The 17,612-nt window shown below is 54.1% G+C and overlaps 1 protein-coding gene across 2 annotated transcripts in view; it reads left to right on the top strand.

Annotated features, from left to right (window-relative positions):
* The first annotated feature begins 4,506 nt into the window (after nucleotides 1-4,506).
* Nucleotides 4,507-17,612, top strand: part of sipa1 (signal-induced proliferation-associated 1) — a 49,247-nt gene continuing 36,141 nt past the window's right edge. For both annotated transcript variants that reach the window (XM_070868190.1, XM_070868191.1), the window contains exons 1-5: nucleotides 4,507-5,707; nucleotides 7,457-7,587; nucleotides 9,130-9,318; nucleotides 12,218-12,392; nucleotides 16,529-16,632. In XM_070868190.1, the coding sequence (XP_070724291.1) occupies nucleotides 4,513-5,707; nucleotides 7,457-7,587; nucleotides 9,130-9,318; nucleotides 12,218-12,392; nucleotides 16,529-16,632 (1,794 nt within the window). In that variant the 5' untranslated portion in view covers nucleotides 4,507-4,512. The remainder of the gene's footprint in view (nucleotides 5,708-7,456; nucleotides 7,588-9,129; nucleotides 9,319-12,217; nucleotides 12,393-16,528; nucleotides 16,633-17,612) is intronic.

Below are 17,612 nucleotides of genomic sequence, written 5' to 3'. Positions count from 1 at the left end.
GTAAGGGCGGCAGATTGCCTGCCCTAAAGGACATTAGTGAGCCAGATGGGTTTTTCCGACAATCCGGTAGTTTCGTGGTCACCATTACTAATACTAGCTTTTTATTCCAGGTTTACGAACTGAATTTAAATTCCCCAGCTACCGTGGTGGGATTTGAACTCGTTGTCTCATGGATCGCAAGTCCAGGCCTGTGGATTACAGGTCCAGTAACATATCCACGGTGCTCCTGTACCCCGGTTATTCCAGTCTGAGGCTGAGTCTTGCTGTTAATGTCATGGTAGCTGAACCGTATTGACAAGCCCCTTTGATGGCTCAGTGCGCCCGCCAATCCCGCCCAGTCATGCAGACTAGGAAAGTGCCGAGTTCGATTTTTTTTTTACTGCAACGCCGAGTTACCTATCTCGGCCAACATGGCAGTGGGGGAAGCATGAGGGTTGACCATCAGCGCCGCTGAGAGCAAAGGTCGGCCCGAGGTCCTGCTCCTGCCGGGAAATGCGGGCGAGCGAGGGCGCTGTCGGGGTGTGGCCGCGCTGCCCCCGTAGTCGAATAGCGCGCCGTCTCCGAGCTTGTGCCGCGGGCTCCCGTGTGCCTGTGGGCCCAGCTCTTTCAGGAGAGGAGAACCGGTAACGCCAAGTGCGCTTTGACAAATTCCCCAGGGAGGCCTGGGCGTCAACCGGTGGCAAACCCTCTCTCAGTCGGCTCTCGCTCCCGCACCCTCGGTGAGAGCTGGGCGACGGCCGCAGATGGTCGAACAGCCAGGGAGAGCGGCGGAGGGGCGCAGCTTGCTGCTGAACTGCCTTGGTCTGGGCTAAGAAGGAACGGTAAAGGTCTGGTCTCACCTGAAGAGTCGGCCAATGTTCCTGTCTGCCTTTGCTGTTCCTCCACCCTGTGTACTGCCCTTGCCTTAAGAGGCAAGCCCTGCATGGTTCTAAAGCTGGCTACGTAACGGCAGCCGGTTTGGGTCAGGTGGTTTTAAGCCGGGGGAGAGGAGGGGGGGGATGCAGTTCAGCGAGCTGACAGATCGGTCAAGAGCTCTGATCTGATTAAACATTGAGTGCCCAGGGACCAAGGGTTACAGGGAAACTCTGTTTAATTAATGCTAATGAATGTTTCGAATCACGCCGCGGCTGTTGAATGAATTATTTAACTCCTCGAGAGGTGCCATCTGCCGCAGAGTGAAAAGCGAGAGGGTTCAGCCTGCTGGACACAGCACAGAGAGGACACGGGCACCTTAACAGCCTCGCTCCGTGTTTGCTTGTCGGTTCAGAGTTCCGTCTGTGTGCAGGGATCTGACTCATCAGTCTCGAGCAAAAATCCACGTGGTTGCTCCTCAATTTGGGCTATGCCCCTCACTTCTATTCCCCTTTATTTATCGTTTCTCTCGACCCGTCCAAGACCCCTCTGTCCGCTCGTTCCGCCTCGTCTCCTCTCTCGCCCCTCCAATTCTGGCCTCCCCGATTCCCATCGCTCCCCCATTGGCGGCCGGGCCTTCAGCTGCCTGGGCCCCGAGCTCTGGAATTCCCTCCCTCTCCGCCTCTCACTTCTCCTTTTGAAGACGCTCCTTAAAACCTATCTCGTATCTCCTTCTGTAACCATTTGGTCGACTTACTCCCCTGTGAAGCGGTTTGGGGACATTTTACTAAGTTAAAGGTTCCGTATAAACGCAAATTGTTCTTGTATATTCTCTCCCCGCCAGTTTATAGCCCTGAGCTGCAGACGCTTCTCCCTGCCCTTTGACCCTCTTCAAAATGGCCGCCCCCCTCCCGCCTTGGCCCACTCTCACTCCTGAGGCCTAGGCTGCCTCTTGTTTGTGCTGCCGCCCCTCTCCCCCGAAGGTGCAGACGCTTGCTTGGGGAGGGCGGGGGGGGGGAAGAGGGGTTTTTGATCCAGATTATGGGGGATGGAAGTGAGGGGAGTCTGACTAAACCCAGCAATCTCTTCCCATAGCAACACAACATCAACTTTAACAAGTGGAGGCACCTCTCGCTGTGCATTAGTCCCATCCCAACTGGTGTTGTGAGTTGTTGGAAAGACGACCATCCAGTTGGTGTATCTATAGGGTCCCTGGTGACCACTAAGTGCAGTAAAATAAGGACAGGACAGGCCTTTGCAGTCCCACAAGCCTCTCAATTATTCAAAGGCCCCTGAGAACATGTTTGCACCAGGTTCGCTAACAGAAACTTCCAGTTCTATTTCCATGCTTCTCTTCGCTTTGAAACATTTGTTTCACAATTAAAGGGGAAGACAAGTCAAAGAGGAAATTTTTATTCCGGTCCAAAATACTTCTCCTCCCGACCAACGTCCAGTTAAGAAAGAAAGACTTGCATTTATAGAGCGCCTTTCACGACCACCGGACGTCTCAAAGCGCTTTACAGCCAATGAAGTACTTTTGGAGCGTAGTCACTGTTGTAATGTGAGAAAGGCAGCAGACAATTTGCGCACAGCAAGCTCCCACACACAGCAATGTGATAATGACCCGATCATCTGTTTCTGTGATGTTGATTGAGGTTGCTATTCATTTTAAAAACATGTTGGAAACCAAATGAAACACAGCAAATCTCATTCGACCGCCAGCCCTGTCCCCAGGTCCCCAGGCCACTTCACTGAGGGGAGGAGCCACTTACAGAGGCCACATTGGTTTACCCCACCACACACCCACCCTCCCTCCCTCCAGTTTCTGACTCAGTCCACAGTAGCTCCGTCTTTCTGTCAAGTCAGGTTTTTGCAGCAGTTCAGACTGATGAGGGGAGTTGGGGCGTGGGGAATGGGCACGCCCTCCACTGCTCTCCTGACTGACACTTCCTGGGTCAGTCTCATTGCTGTGTCTCCGACAACACTAAAAATTGTTGTTCAAGGTGGCCACACGATGGAAATGTCTCCTTAATATCGTAGGGGGCCTCTTTTGGGGTTGGGTTTGGGTGCGGTGTAGAGTAAGCTTTACTCTGTATCTAACCCGTGCTGTACCTGCCCTGGGAGTGTTTGATGGGACATTGTAGAGTAAGCTTTACTCTGTATCTAACCCCCTGTACCTGCCCTGGGAGTGTGTGATGGGACAGTGTAGAGGGAGCTTTACTCTGTATCTAACCCGTGCTGTACTGCCCTGGGAGTGTTTGATGGGGACAGTGTAGAGGGAGCTTTACTCTGTATCTAACCCCGTGCTGTACCTGCCCTGAGAGTGTTTGATGGGACAGTGTAGAGGGAGCTTTACTCTGTATCTAACCCCGTGCTGTACCTGCCCTGAGAGTGTTTGATGGGATAGTGTAGAGGGAGCTTTACTCTGTATCTAACCCCCTGTACCTGCCCTGGGAGTGTTTGATGGGACAGTGTAGAGGGAGCTTTACTCTGTGTCTAACCGTGTGCCTGTACCTGCCCTGGGAGTGTTTGATGGGACAGTGTAGAGGGAACTTTACTCTGTATCTAACCCCGTGCTGTACTGCCCTGGAAGTGTTTGATGGGACAGTGTAGAGGGAGCTTTACTCTGTATCTAACCCCGTGCTGTACCTGCCCTGAGAGTGTTTGATGGGACAGTGTAGAGGGAGCTTTACTCTGTATCTAACCCCCTGTACCTGCCCTGGGAGTGTTTGATGGGACAGTATAGAGGGAGGTTTACTCTGTATCTAACCCCCTGTACCTACTGTGGGAGTGTTTGATGGGACAGTATATAGGAAGCTTTACTCTGTATCTAACCCCGTGCTGTACCAGCCCTGGGAGTGTTTGATGTGACAGTGTAGAGGGAGCTTTACTCTGTATCTAACCCCCTGTACCTGCCCTGGGAGTGTTTGATGGTACAGTGTAGAATAAGCTTTACTCTGTATCTAACCCCGTGCTGTACCTACTGTGGGAGTGTTTGATGGGACAGTGTAGAGGGAGCTTTACTCTGTATCTAACCCCGTGCTGTACCTGCCCTGGGAGTGTTTGATGGGACAGTGTAGAGGGAGCTTTACTCTATCTAACCCCGTGCTGTACCTGCCCTGGGAGTGTTTGATGGGATAGTGTAGAGGAAGCCTTACTCTGTGTCTAACCGTGTGCCTGTTTCTTGCTTTTCTCTAGGTCGTCTCTGCGTTGACCTTTGGCTATGCGAAGATTGACACCCAAGGGCCAGCACTGACTGGAGCCAGGTTGGAAATGCCAGGCTGAAAATGCCTGAAGTGAGACGGTAGCTGTTGCAGCTCAAGAACTGTGGGGGGGCCCCTTTAGCCCCTCGGACCGACCTTCGACCTTTGCACTCGACTCGGCTGGTACCTGTGTTGCTTCCCACCCCGTGATGGCCCCAGGCCCCTCGGAGATCCGGTGCCGCCTGGGATGCAGGGAGTGAGTGTCCTGAGGACGAGAGGGCCCCGCGCCGAGCCGACAGACTGAGCGGGAGGTGGCGAGATGCTCATCGCCTTTGCCCGGCCAATCAAGGCTTGCGCTCGACGACCTCCGACGCTCTCCAGCCAGTGACGGCGTCGCCCGCGTGGGAGGATCCCGTGTGTGGAAGGGGGGGGGGGGACGTGGGCGGGCTGACGGGACATGCAGTCAGACGATTTTTTCTTCCGCAAGTTCAAGCGCAACAACCCCCGGCCACTGCTGTCGGCGGTGAATTTTGAAGCCAAGGCCGCGCGGCCGGCCCCGGAGCCGGCGGGGACCACGGTGCGGGCCAGGATCTCGGAATGGCCTCCCCGGCGGGAGTCGCTGGAGGACGGGGCTGGCCGGGAGGAGAAGGGGGCTGCGTGGCCGGAATATGAAGCCCCAAGCATCCGGAGCAACGCGGCGGTGGTGGAGGAGGAGGAGCAGGAGGAGGAGGAGCTGCACGAGGCCAAGATGGCAGCCAAGATGGCGGTGCAGGGCCGCAACCCTTCCATCCAGCGCAGCAACAGCGAGGTGACCATCACGGACAGCGGCGGCGGTGGGCCGGGGTCGGACCAGCGAGCTGTGCACCCCGTCACCGGGGCCTCCCTGCACCGGGAGTACGGCAGCGCCTCCTCCATCGAGCGGCCGCCGGCGCGGTGCGGGGTGGGGGAGGCCGAGCCCGGGCAGGCGGCGCCGGAGCTCGCCAGCGCCCCGCGGTTCCGCGACCCCTACTTGCTGCTCGGGCTGTCCGAGAGCCCGGGGCCGGCGGAGAAGGAGGCCAAGGCCCGGCCCAAGCCCCTGGCCGAGCCCGCCGCCGAGGCCTCAGTCTTCCGCAAGCTCAAGACGCAGCGGAGCGATCCGGAGAGCCCCCGCTCGCCGCCCCCGGCCGGCGGCCAGGAGGAGGCCGGCCGCCCGCGGGCCAGCGCCAAGAACCTGGTCCACTACGACGTCCAGAGCATCCTCTTCGACCTGCGCCGCGCCGTCTCCAACCGGGACAGCGCCGGCCGCCGCAAGAACATCATCACCGGGGCCTCGGCCGCCTCCCAACTCCCGGCGCGGCCCGCCTCCCCCGGGGACGGCGGCAGCGCCGAGGAGCTTCAGCACCCGCCGGCTGGGGCCGGGCCGCCGGCGGTGGGCGGGGCCGGGGACCAGGGCGACGGCAAGGACACCCAGCTGGTCCTCAGCTGCCCGCACTTCCGCAACGAGGTGGGGGGCGAGGCGGAGCCGCGCTACGCCAGCCGCTGCCCCAACGCCGCCGTGTCGGTGCTGGAGGAGCCCCGCGAGAGCCACCTGGCCCGGCAGGGAAAGGCCACGTACTTCGTCGAGCACGCCGACCTGGGGGCCAACTACTTCCGCAAGTACTTCAGCGGCAAAGGTAATGGTGCGAGAGTGACGGCTTCACCCTGTGTCTAACCCCGTGCTGTACCTGCCCTGGGAGTGTTTGATGGGACAGTGTAGAGGGAGCTTTACTCTGTATCTAACCCCCTGTACCTGCCCTGGGAGTGTTTGATGGGACAGTGTAGAGGGAGCTTTACTCTGTATCTAACCCCCTGTACCTGCCCTGGGAGTGTTTGATGGGACAGTGTAGAGGGAGCTTTACTCTCTATCTAACCCCCTGTACCTTCCCTGGGAGTGTTTGATGGGACAGTGTAGAGGGAGCTTTACTCTGTATCTAACCCCCTGTACCTTCCCTGGGAGTGTTTGATGGGACAGTGTAGAGGGATTCATTCTTTGAGCCGTTATGGAACCCCACAAGAGTTTCTGAGAGGAAAGCAAGCCCACTCTGTTGGAGAGAACACGCGAGGAAGATCGCAATTGGAAGCGCGGTAGGGATCTGCGTAGAGCTGGGACTGGAGGAGACTCCTTTGTTTAACTTTGACCGTTTATCCTGCAGGCACCTCAGAAACCTGTTGTGCTTCCTTCCCCTGTGCGGTTACGTGACACGGTTTGTTTCCTGTCCGTGTTGCAAGCAGCTTCTCTCACACAACGCTCTGGCACGGCCTTCAATCTGTGCCCCCGGATCACGTGTCCCAGCAGAGGATGTTGTGGTCAGGCTGTGGCGGGCGCCTAGCAACCAAAGGCCCGTGCTCTGGAGTCGGCCATCTTGAGCGCAAGGCTTAGTGGAACTGCAAAGGGCTGTCGGGTGTTTTGATCCCCCGCTTCTCTCCGTGCACCCGCTTTCTCGCATCTGGGCGGCCATCTATTGACACAGACAAGTCTGGCTTTCGGGAGGGGATAACGTTGAAAGTTGGAAACCGGGCACATTCCGAAGGTGTATTTTTCTTTAAGAGTCAAAAAGCTGTGCTTTTGCAGAATATTACCTCCAGTCTCCACTGCACGAAATGGCCCCCAGTCTCCAATCCACAAAATGGCCCCCAGTCTCCAATCCACAAAATGGCCCCCAGTCTCCAATCCACAAAATGGCCCCCAGTCTCCAATCCACAAAATGGCCCCCAGTCTCCAATCCACAAAATGAACTCTCGCACAGGCAACTCTCTGCTCTTTGCGCCCATGCAGTTACTTTCATGCAGGAGCGTCATCGGGCTATTCCACTGCGTGCGTTCATGTCCATGGCCGGGGGGGCTACCATGCCACATAAACTAGGGAGGTCCCACATCCTGTTTGTTTCTTCACTTTCGCCTGATCTCAGCCTTTTGGTGGCCCCTCCTCCAATGGAAAGTTCCACATGTTTTGGGAATATTAGGTGGGGATAAGGTCGGGCTAGGATGTGCTTAACCTTGGATGGCTAGGACCCACCTAACATTCGAATAGCCTGGTTTCTCGGCTCTTCAACAAAGAATCACCCCCTTGGGTGAAATACCGGAGGCATTGGCAGCCTCCTCCCAACTTTTCATACCCAGCGAGAGAGGGGGCGCAACAGGGCGGCGTGATGCCCTCTGGGGGCCATTTTGTGGATTGGTGAGCCTTTCCTGCGATGTTACGGTAGTCTTTCCAACAGATGCTAGTGACGTCCACTGGCTGAACATCGGTGGTGCATCCTCCTTTCTTTTCTCACTGAGTTGATAGAAAAAAATCCAGTCTCGATTCTGTTGGACGCAATATTCATGGACGCTCCCCCCCCCCTTTCCCCCTAACACTGACCATACTCCCTTGGTTTCTACAGAGCATCAGAACTTCTTTGGAATAGACGAGAGCCTCGGCCCAGTGGCAGTCAGCCTGAGACGGGAAGACAAGGACAAGGACGCAGGGAGCAGCTCGCAGTATAACTACAGGATCATTGTCAGGACCACAGAGGTACGCAAACTCAACCATCGGTGAATGGAGTTGGGGAACTTCATCGTGGAATGGAGGAAATGACTGGGGCGGGGGGGGGGGGGGAGTCAGTCAAGTATTATGCATTTGACCCCTAGGTACGTAACCTCCTCCAGCCCTACAACCCTCCGAGATGTCTGCGCTCCTCCAATTCTGGCCTCTTGTGCATTCCTCGATTTCCATCGTTCCACCATCGGCGGCCGTGCCTTCAGCTGCCTGGGCCCCAAGCTCTGGAACTCCCTCCCTAAACCTCTCCGCCTCTCTCTCCTCCTTTAATACGCTCCTTAAAACCGACCTCTTTGGCTAAGCTACTGGACACTGGTCCCTAATATCTCCCTATGTGGCTCGGTCTTTGATAATGCTCCTGTAAAGCGCCTTGGGATATTTTGCTACGTTATTCGAATATTTATTGCATTCAATCTCACCACTTGATATGGTGGGATTTAAACCCACAACTCCATTATCGAAGCTACCTTTACCGCTACGAAGCCCTACAGGAGAAAACGGTACGTAAAACCAAAGTCATGATTAGACTTTGAATGGGTGAATGTGAATGTGAGCAGCAGAGGGATTTGGGGGCGTCAGATTCCCAAGACCTTAAAAGTAAGCAGCACCTAGAGTTGACAAGGCCATAAAACAACGCTGATGGACTCCTGGGTTTTAAGGCACGAGTTTATAAGAAAGAACTTGCATTTAGATAGTGCCTCAGGACGTCCCAAAGCGCTTAACAGACAAAGAAGTACTTTTGTAAGTGTAATGTAGGAAACATACAAGAGTATATATGTAAAGGGGTAGAGTTTCTGCTTTGGGAGAAATTAGCGATTCCGGCACAAATCGCGCCCCTTTTGAAAAGTGTTTTTCTCCCCGTGTTTCCGCTCAAACTCGTGCGTTTCGCCGAACGCAAAGTCTGAATCGGGCGGCGTTTTAAAACGCAATTTTCAGAAAAATATTGCATTTAAAAATATCCCTTGCTCTATTTAATAGTGGTAACTTGGTGCAGTTTGATTGATGCAGCTGAAATCGGGCTTAGCACAAAGAAAATAAGTGTTTTGAATCACAGTGTTCCCCACCACCTGTGAGTAACCCTGATTTTTAAATGACTTTTAAAAGAGATACACAACCATGTTCGAGTTAGCTCGGGCTACAGTAGTTGGTTCCTTAGTAAATGTTTTAAAAAGATTCATTCAAAACTTTTCCAAAAGGTGCGTATTAGTGTCCTCGCGCCCAAGAGATCCAGCAAAATATTTGGAGCCTGTTGGAAGGACGTGGAAAATCGCCATGGTGATGAATTCACGCTGGGGCCGTGGCAGGTTTTGTGAGAGAGGGCCGGCTTCTAACGTGCCGTTTTTAAAAGCAGCGCAACAGATCGCGGGGAATGAGTGGCGCTCAAAATTCCGCCATCTTTTTGCTCCGGTGTCGGTGGAATCGCGGCGGAAGGAAGCCCTCGAGCGAGTGGCAAGGCTAGGCCACGATGTGTACAGAGTGGAAATGTCGCGACGTAAAAGCCGTGCTTTGTGCCCACAGCTCCGGACGCTGCGCGCGTCGATCCTGGAGGAGGCCTTTCCCTCGTCGGTCCGTCACGGCGCGCAGAGGGGCATCCCGCCGAAGAAGCTTCTGGAATACGTGGTGCCGGGGCTGAACATTCACTGCCTGCATCTGGCCTCCAACTCGCCCAAGGTCCCGGACATGCTGCTGAAGCTTGACGAGCAAGGGGTAGGCCTCGGAGGTTCCCGCCCGCCCGGTTCCTCTGCGCCGTTCAGTCCGCGTTCACCCGCGCAGAGGTTCCCGACGGGATGGGGTCACTCTGGGTCAGCATGCTGCCTCACCCCTTTTAAAGAGACACTCCCACCCTCTGGACCCCCTTTTAAAGAGACACTCCCACCCTAAGGACCCCCTTTTAAAGAGACACTCCCACTCTCTGGACCCCCTTTTAAAGAGACACTCCCACCCTAAGGACCCCCTTTTAAAGAGACACTCCCACCCTAAGGACCCCCTGTTAAAGAGACACTCCCACCCTCTGGAACCCCTTTTATAGAGACACTCCCACCCCCAGGACCCCTTTTAAAGAGACACTCCCACCCTCAGGACTCCCTTTTAAAGGGACACGCTCACCTTCAGGATCCCTTTCAGAGACACTCTAACCTGCAGGATCACTTTTAAAGAGACACTCTCATCCTTAGGAGCCCTTACAGTATCTCCTGTACATGTACAATACACATCGGGTAAAAGGGAATGAACGATTCACTCCCGTCTAGTACTGTACAACCTGTGTGTGTCTCAGTGTCAGCTCCTGTACATGTACAGCACACACAGCGGGCCCGTGTGTGTCTCCTGTACATGTACGTTGTGCTTAGGGCAGCAACCACAGCACAGCGAGGGGATCGATGTCACTCCTTCCTGGGCTGTGTGCCTCAGTTACTGCCAGCTAAACTCAGTGAGCTATCTGCCAGCCTTTGGAAGGGCGGGCACGAGGCTGGCTTCTCACGGGCTGGAATATCCCTGTGATACCACACGTGCTGTGTGACGGGGGGGGGGGGTTCCAGTCTCACAAGGTGACAGATAAAGCAAACATCATCAATAATTGACACGGTGCACAGGGGGGAAAAACAAATAAAATTCATTATTGATGTATCTTTAAATGGCAAGGTCTGGCTCGGCGGGTAAACACAGCCCGCCTCGGGGTCACGGAGACGGGGGGAGGTTCTGGGTTCCATTTCCAGCCTGGGCTGATCTCAGCGAGGGTTGGGAGTAATGCAGGCAATATCCGCCAGAGTTCGGTGACTGTGTGAGTGACACGAGTGTGTGCACGAGACTGACTGTGTATCTGTGTGTATTTCCATGTTTCTGTGTGTGAGCGTGAATCCCACCCAAAATGCATTCAGCAAAATTATCAGTGCCCACCCCCTCAAACATATCCCAGCTTGTGCTCTCCTATGTGTCTCTCTCTCCCCTCATTCCCTCTTTCTCTCCCTCTGTCTGTCTTTCTCTCTTTCCCTCTCCCTCTGTCTGTCTGCCTCTCTCTGTGCCTCTATCTGTCTGCCTCTCTCTCTCCCTCTATTTGTCTGTCTCTCTCTTCCTCTGTCTGTCTCTTTCTCCCTCTGTCTGTCTGCCTCTCTCTGTCCCTCTGTCTGTCTGCCTCTCTCTCTCCCTCTATTTGTCTGTCTCTCTCTTCCTCTGTCTGTTTCTTTCTCCCTCTGTCTATCTCTCTTCCTCTGTCTATCTCTTTCTCTCCCTCTCCTGTCTGTTTGTCTCTCTCCCTCTGTCCTTCTTTCTGTCTGTCTATATCTCTCCCTCTCTCCCTCTGTCTGTCTGTCCCTCTCTCTGCCTGTGTCTCTCTCTCCCTCTATTTGTCTGTCTCTCTTCCTCTGTCTGTCTATCTCTCTCCTGCTGTCCGTCTGTCTTCCTCTTGATCCCCTTCTCACTCCCCCTCTCGCTTTCTCTCTCGTTCACTCCCCCTCTCCCTCTGCCCAACCCCCAATCCTTGCTGCCCTCTCTCTCTCTCCATCCTTCTCTTGCTCTGGTCTAGTCAGTAGAGATGAGATGCTGAGACCTTGGGGAGTTCTGCCTGTTAAATTACTGGGCTGGAATGTGAAGGAAAGTGAATGATGAATACATTTAACAGGACCTCTGATTCGAAGCACTGACTGACTTTATGAAATGTCTAATTAATTATTCAGAGCAAGGAGAGTGACATGATTACAGCTTTAGAGGAACACAATCTGGGCTTTGCTAGATCCACTCACAAATGAGGCATTCTTTTTAAAGGAAACTATTTTTCTATTCATGCCCCCACTGACTGAAGGAACTGACTCTCACTGGGGTATGGGTCCCACACACACTGACTCTCACTGGGGTACAGGTCCCACACACACTGACTCTCACTGGGGTACGGGTCCCACACACACTGACTCTCACTGGGGTACGGGTCCCACACACACTGACTCTCACTGGGGTACGGGTCCCACACACACTGACTCTCACTGGGGTACGGGTCCCACACACACCGACTCTCACTGGGGTACGGGTCCCACACACACAGACTCTCACTGGGGTACAGGTCCCACATACACTGACTCTCACTGGGGTAAGGGTCCCACACACACCGACTCTCACTGGGGTATGGGTCCCACACACACTGATTCTCACTGGGGTACGGGTCCCACACACACTGACTCTCACTGGGGTACGGGTCCCACACACACAGACTCTCACTGGGGTACGGGTCCCACACACACTGACTCTCACTGGGGTACGGGTCCCACACACACCGACTCTCACTGGGGTATGGGTTCCATGGGTACTGACCCAGTTAGCCCAGACAGGGAGTGTGGGCAGGACATTCACTCCTGGAATGCATTACAGGTGAGCTCAATCCTGTCCTCATCCAACATTGAATGACGCAGCACAGAAGCTGGCCATTCGGCCAAACATGTTTGTGTCAGCTCTTTGAAAGAGCTATTGAATCTGTGCTCCCAGCAATAAAGGTCACAGGTGGATAGGAAGTGTTTTATTTTCCTCAGGCTCGCCATTATTGGGAGCCCTGCTAGGAGCCTCCTGTTGTGTGAGGTTTGCGTTGTTTAATGCGTGTCTTTTGTGTTCCTTTATCCCGCAGCTAACGTTCCAGCGGAAGGTGGGGGTCATGTACTGTAAGGCAGGGCAGAGCACGGAGGAGGAGATGTACAACAACGAAATTGCGGGTCCCGCCTTCGAAGAGTTCCTCGACCTCCTGGGCCAGCGGGTCAGGCTGAAGGGCTTTGAGAAATATCGAGCGCAGCTGGACAACAAGAGTAGGTCGCAGTGTGACGGGTGTGGGGGGGGGGGGCGGGGTGGTGTGGAGCAGTGGGTGGGAATCGGGGTGTGGGGGGGGGGTGTCATATGTCCAGAGCTGGTGAGTTCAAATCCCGCCGCCCGGAAAAATCGGAAATTCACGGAATCTTACCGCACAGAAGGCCATTTGGCCCATGTGCCCGTGCCAGCTTTTTGAAAGAGTTGTCCAATTTAGTCCCTCACCTCAGATTTTTCCCTGCAAATTCGCCCTCTTCAAGTACATGTCTAATTGCCTTTTGAAAGTTCCTATGGAATCTGTTTCCACCGCCCTTTAAGGTAGTCCCTGTCCTTGTCTCAGCTCATCCGCTGCTGAAGCCCTCATCCATGCCTTTGCTACCTCTAGACTTGACTATGCTAACGCACTCCTGACTGGCCTCCCACATTCTACCCGAAGTAAACTAGAGGTGATCCAAAACTCGGCTTCTGTACTCTAACTCTCACCGAGTCCCGCTCACCCATCACCCCCTATGCTCGCTGCCCCGTGTCCTAACTCGCACCGAGTCCCGCTCACCCATCACCCCCTGTGCTCACTGCCCCGTGTCCTAACTCGCACGGAGTCCCGCTCACCCATCACCCCCTGTGCTCGCTGCCCCGTGTCCTAACTCGTACCAAGTCCCACTCACCCATCACCCACTGTGCTCACTGCCCCGTGTCCTAACTCGCACCAAGTCCTGCTCACCCATCACCCCCTGTGCTCGCTGCCCCATGTCCTAACTCGCACCGAGTCCCGCTCACCCATCACCCCCTATGCTCGTTGCCCCGTGTCCTAACTCGTACCGAGTCCCACTCACCCATCACCCACTGTGCTCACTGCCCCGTGTCCTAACTCGCACCAAGTCCCGCTCGCCCATCACCCCCTGTGCTCGCTGCCCCCATGTCCTAACTCGCACCAAGTCCCATTCGCCCATCACCCCCTGTGCTCGCTGCCCCATGTCCTAACTCGCACCGAGTCCCTCTCACCCATCACCCCCAGTGCTCGCTGTCCGTGTCCTAACTCGCACCGAGTCCCGCTCACCCATCACTCCCTGTGCTCGCTGCTCCATGTCCTAACTCGCACCGAGTCCCTCTCATCCATCACCCCCAGTGCTCGCTGTCCGTGTCCTAACACGCACCGAGTCCCGCACACCCGTCACCCCCTGTGCTCGCTGCCCCATGTCCTAACTCGCACCGAGTCCCGCTCACCCATCACCCCCTGTGCTCTCTGCCCCCTTGTCCTAACTCGCACCAAGTCCCGCTCACCCATCACCCCCTGTTCTCGCTGACCTACATTGGCTCCCGGTTAAGCCACGCCTCAATTTCAAAATTCTCATCCTTGTTTTCAAATCCCTCCATGGCCTCACCCCTCCCTATCACTGTAATCCCCTCCAGCCCCACAAACCCCCCAAGATCTCATAGGATCTCAAGAAACTTATAAAATTCTGACGGGACTGGACAGGTTAGATGCTGGAAGAATGTTCCCGATGTTGGGGAAGTCCAGAACCAGGGGTCACAGTCTAAGGATAAGGGGTAAGCTATTTAGGACCAAGATGAGGAGAAACTTTTTCACCCAGAGAGTGGTGAACCTGTGGAATTCTCTGCCACAGAAAGTTGTTGAGGCCAGTTTGTTGGATATATTCAAAAGAGAGTTAGATGTGGCCCTTACAGCTATAGGGATCAGGGGGTATGGAAAGAAGGCAGGGGTGGGGTACTGAGGTTGCATGATCAGCCATGATCATATTGAATGGTGGTGCAGGCTCGAAGGGCCGAATGGCCTACTCCTGCACCTATTTTCTATGTTTCTATGTCTGCGCTCCTCTAATTCTGCTCTCCTGAGCATCCCTGATTATAATTGCTCAACCATTGGTGGCCGTGCCTTCTGTTGCCTGGGCCCCAAGCTCTGGAACTCCCTCCCGAAACCTCTCCGCCTCTCTCTCCTCCTGAAAACCTACCTCTTTGACCAAGCTTTTGGTCACCTGCCCTAATTTCTCCTTTTGCGGCTCGGTGTCCAATTAAAAAAAAAATCTCACAATACTCCTCTGAAGCGCCTTGGGATGTTTCACTCTGTTAAAGGCGCTATACAAATGCAAGTTGTTGTTGTTGTGTTCCAGACCCTAACACTCGGTGAAGAAAATTGATCCGCATTTCCGCTCTAGTTTTTTTGCCAATTATTTGAAATCTGTGACCCATTTGCCAGAGGAAACAGTTTCTCCAATGACTGTTGGAGAGCGGCAGAGCAAGCAGCCCACGGAAGTTGCCATTTTGTTGTAACGACTTAACTGGTTCCTCCCGTGTCCTTCGGGCAATGGGTAACCTGCCATTCCCAACCAGGTCTGGGCCTATACCAGTCTCCCACTATGCGCTTGGCACTCTCGAGCGGCCCCTGACAAACCAGTTGGTTGGTGTAAATGTGTGGTCAATCAATGAGCCCGAATTCTAAATAAACTCGGGGTAGGGTTACATCGAATTAACGGCACAGACACAGGCTGTTCGGCCCCATCGCTCCGTGCCGGGGTTTATGCTCCACACCAGCTCCCTCCCACCCCTCTCCATCTCACCCCATCACCATATCCTTCTATTCCTTTCTCCCTCATGTGTTTATCCAGCTTCCCCGTAAATGCATCGATACTATTCACCTCAACCCCTCCCTGTGGCAGCGAGTTCCACATTCACATTTCTCCTGAATCCCCCATTGGATTTATTAGTGACTGTCTTATATTTATGGCCCCCTGGTCTCGCTCCGCAAGTGGAACAGCTTCTCTACGTCTACCCAATCAATTTTGAAGACCTCTATCAGTTCGCCTCTCAGCCGTTTCATTTCTAGAGAAAAGAGTCCCAGCCTGTCCAGCCTTTGCTGATAGTTAGAGCCGCTCAGTTCTGCTATCATCCGTGTGAATCTGTTTTTGCACCTGTATCCTTTTAGTTAAATGGAGACCAGAACTGTGCACAGTACGCCAAGTGTGGTCTAACCGAGGTTCTGTACAAGTTCAACACAACTTCCCTGCTTTCCAATTCTGCTCTTGCACTCCATGAGAGAACGGCAGTCATCTGTTGCGATTACTTCCTCCATTTATCAAAGCCACCTTGATTATGTTAGAATAAAATTGTGGAACCCCTTAAGTTGTCGCTCCACAAGCCCCACCCCGTTGGGCCCAGGGAGTGGAAAAAGGTCAGTCAGAGGCCATTCACTGAAGGCCCAGGGAGCCCGAATGATGTGTGTGAGAGATACTTCATTTCTATAGCGCCTTTCACGACCTCCAGACGTCCCACAGCACTGCGATATGTGTGCGCACTAGGTCCGTGCAGCAGAGCTGGTCTCCAGTCGTCTTGGTTAACCTTTGCCACTGGACCAAGACGTGGCTCTGTCAGGCCCGTGTGGTGGCTGGTGTGCAACGGCCACCCCACGTTAAAAAAAATTCCCGCACAGGCATCTTCCACCCTTCAGGATGTAGTTCGGGTCCTTCATTGAAACACCTGTGAATTCGTCCTTTTGGCGTAGAAGCAAGTCATCCTCATTTCGAGGGACCGCCTCTGATGATGGTGATGACAATTAATGAAGTACTTTTGGAGTATAGTCACTGTTGTAATGTGGGAACTGCCAATTTGTGCACAGCAAGCTCCCACAAGCAGCAATGTGATAATGACCCAGATCATCTGTTTGTAGTGATGTTGGTTGAGAAACAAATATTGGCCAGGATACTGGGAGAAGTCCTCTGCTTTTCTTCCAATAGTGGCCATGGGATCTTTCACGTCCACCTGAGAGGGCAGGAGGGACCTCGGTTTAACGTCTCACCGATAACTTCCGACAGTGCAGCACTCCCTCGGTGCTGGCACTCCGTGCCGGCCTGGATTATGGGGCTTAAGTCTCTGGAGTGGGGCGTGAAGCCACGACCTCCTGACTCGGAGGCGAGAGTGCTACCCACTGAGCCACCTGTCAGTGGGTGAGGGCAGGAGTGGGCTCCGCCTTAATGCCAACACTCAGCTAGCCAAAGTATCGGGGGGGTGCTAGTCTCTGTGGAAACGTGTACACCTGGAAGTGGGCAACACCTTCGGTGGGGGAGGTGGGCAGAGTAGGGGCAGAATGGAACGGGGGTCTCAAAAACCTCTCCTCCTCTTACAGCGGACTCCACGGGCACTCATTCGCTCTACACCACGTACCAGGAGTACGAGGTCATGTTCCACGTGTCAACTATGCTTCCATACACCGCCAACAATAGCCAGCAGGTTGGTACCTATTCCCTTCGGAACCCCACCCTCCTATTGTGCAAGGTCCACCGGTTACTGCTTTCGGTGGTCAGATTAAACCACTTCTGTCTGTCTTTTGCTATCAAACATGCCAGGGTATAAGGTGACAACTCACTCATGTCTGGTACTGTATGACTCCTGTACCACCTGGGCTTGTCTGCTGGGGATTAGATCATGCTCCACTTCTCTTCCATCCAGTGTCAGTACCAAACACTCCCAGGGCAGGTACAGCACGGGGTTAGATACAGAGTAAAGCTCACTCTACACTGTCCCATCAAGCACTACCAGGGCAGATGCAGCACAGGTTAGATACAGAGTAAAGCTCACTCTACACTGTCCCATCAAACACTCCCAGGGCAGGTACAGCACGGGGTTAGATACAGAGTAAAGCTCCCTCTACAGTGTCCCATCAAACACTCCCAGGGCACGTACAGTTCGGTGTTAGATACAGAGTAAAGCTCCCTCTACGCTGTCCCATCAAACACTCCCACGGGTTAGATGCAGAGTAAAGCTCCCTCTACACTGTCCCATCAAACATTCCCAGGGCAGGTACAGCACGGGGTTAGATACAGAGTAAAGCTCCCTCTACACTGTCCCATCAAACACTCCCAGGGCAGGTACAGCACGGGGTTAGATACAGAGTAAGTTCCCTCTATGCTGTCCCATCAAGCACTACCAGGGCAGGTACAGCACAGGTTAGATACAGAGTAAGCTCCCTCTACGCTGTCCCATCAAGCACTACCAGGGCAGGTATAGCACAGGTTAGATACAGAGTAAAGCTCCCTCTACACTGTCCCCATCAAACACTCCCAGGGCAGGTACAGCACGGGGTTAGATACAGAGTAAAGCTCCCTCTACGCTGTCCCATCAAGCACTACCAGGGCAGGTATAGCACAGGTTAGATACAGAGTAAAGCTCCCTCTACACTGTCCCCATCAAACACTCCCAGTCAGGTACAG

Source organism: Pristiophorus japonicus, chromosome 27 (assembly GCF_044704955.1).
Source record: "Pristiophorus japonicus isolate sPriJap1 chromosome 27, sPriJap1.hap1, whole genome shotgun sequence".
Classification (NCBI taxonomy): Eukaryota; Metazoa; Chordata; class Chondrichthyes; family Pristiophoridae; genus Pristiophorus; species Pristiophorus japonicus.
The sequence above is the reverse complement of the archived record's forward strand: the minus strand, read 5'-3'. Positions and strand labels throughout refer to the sequence as shown.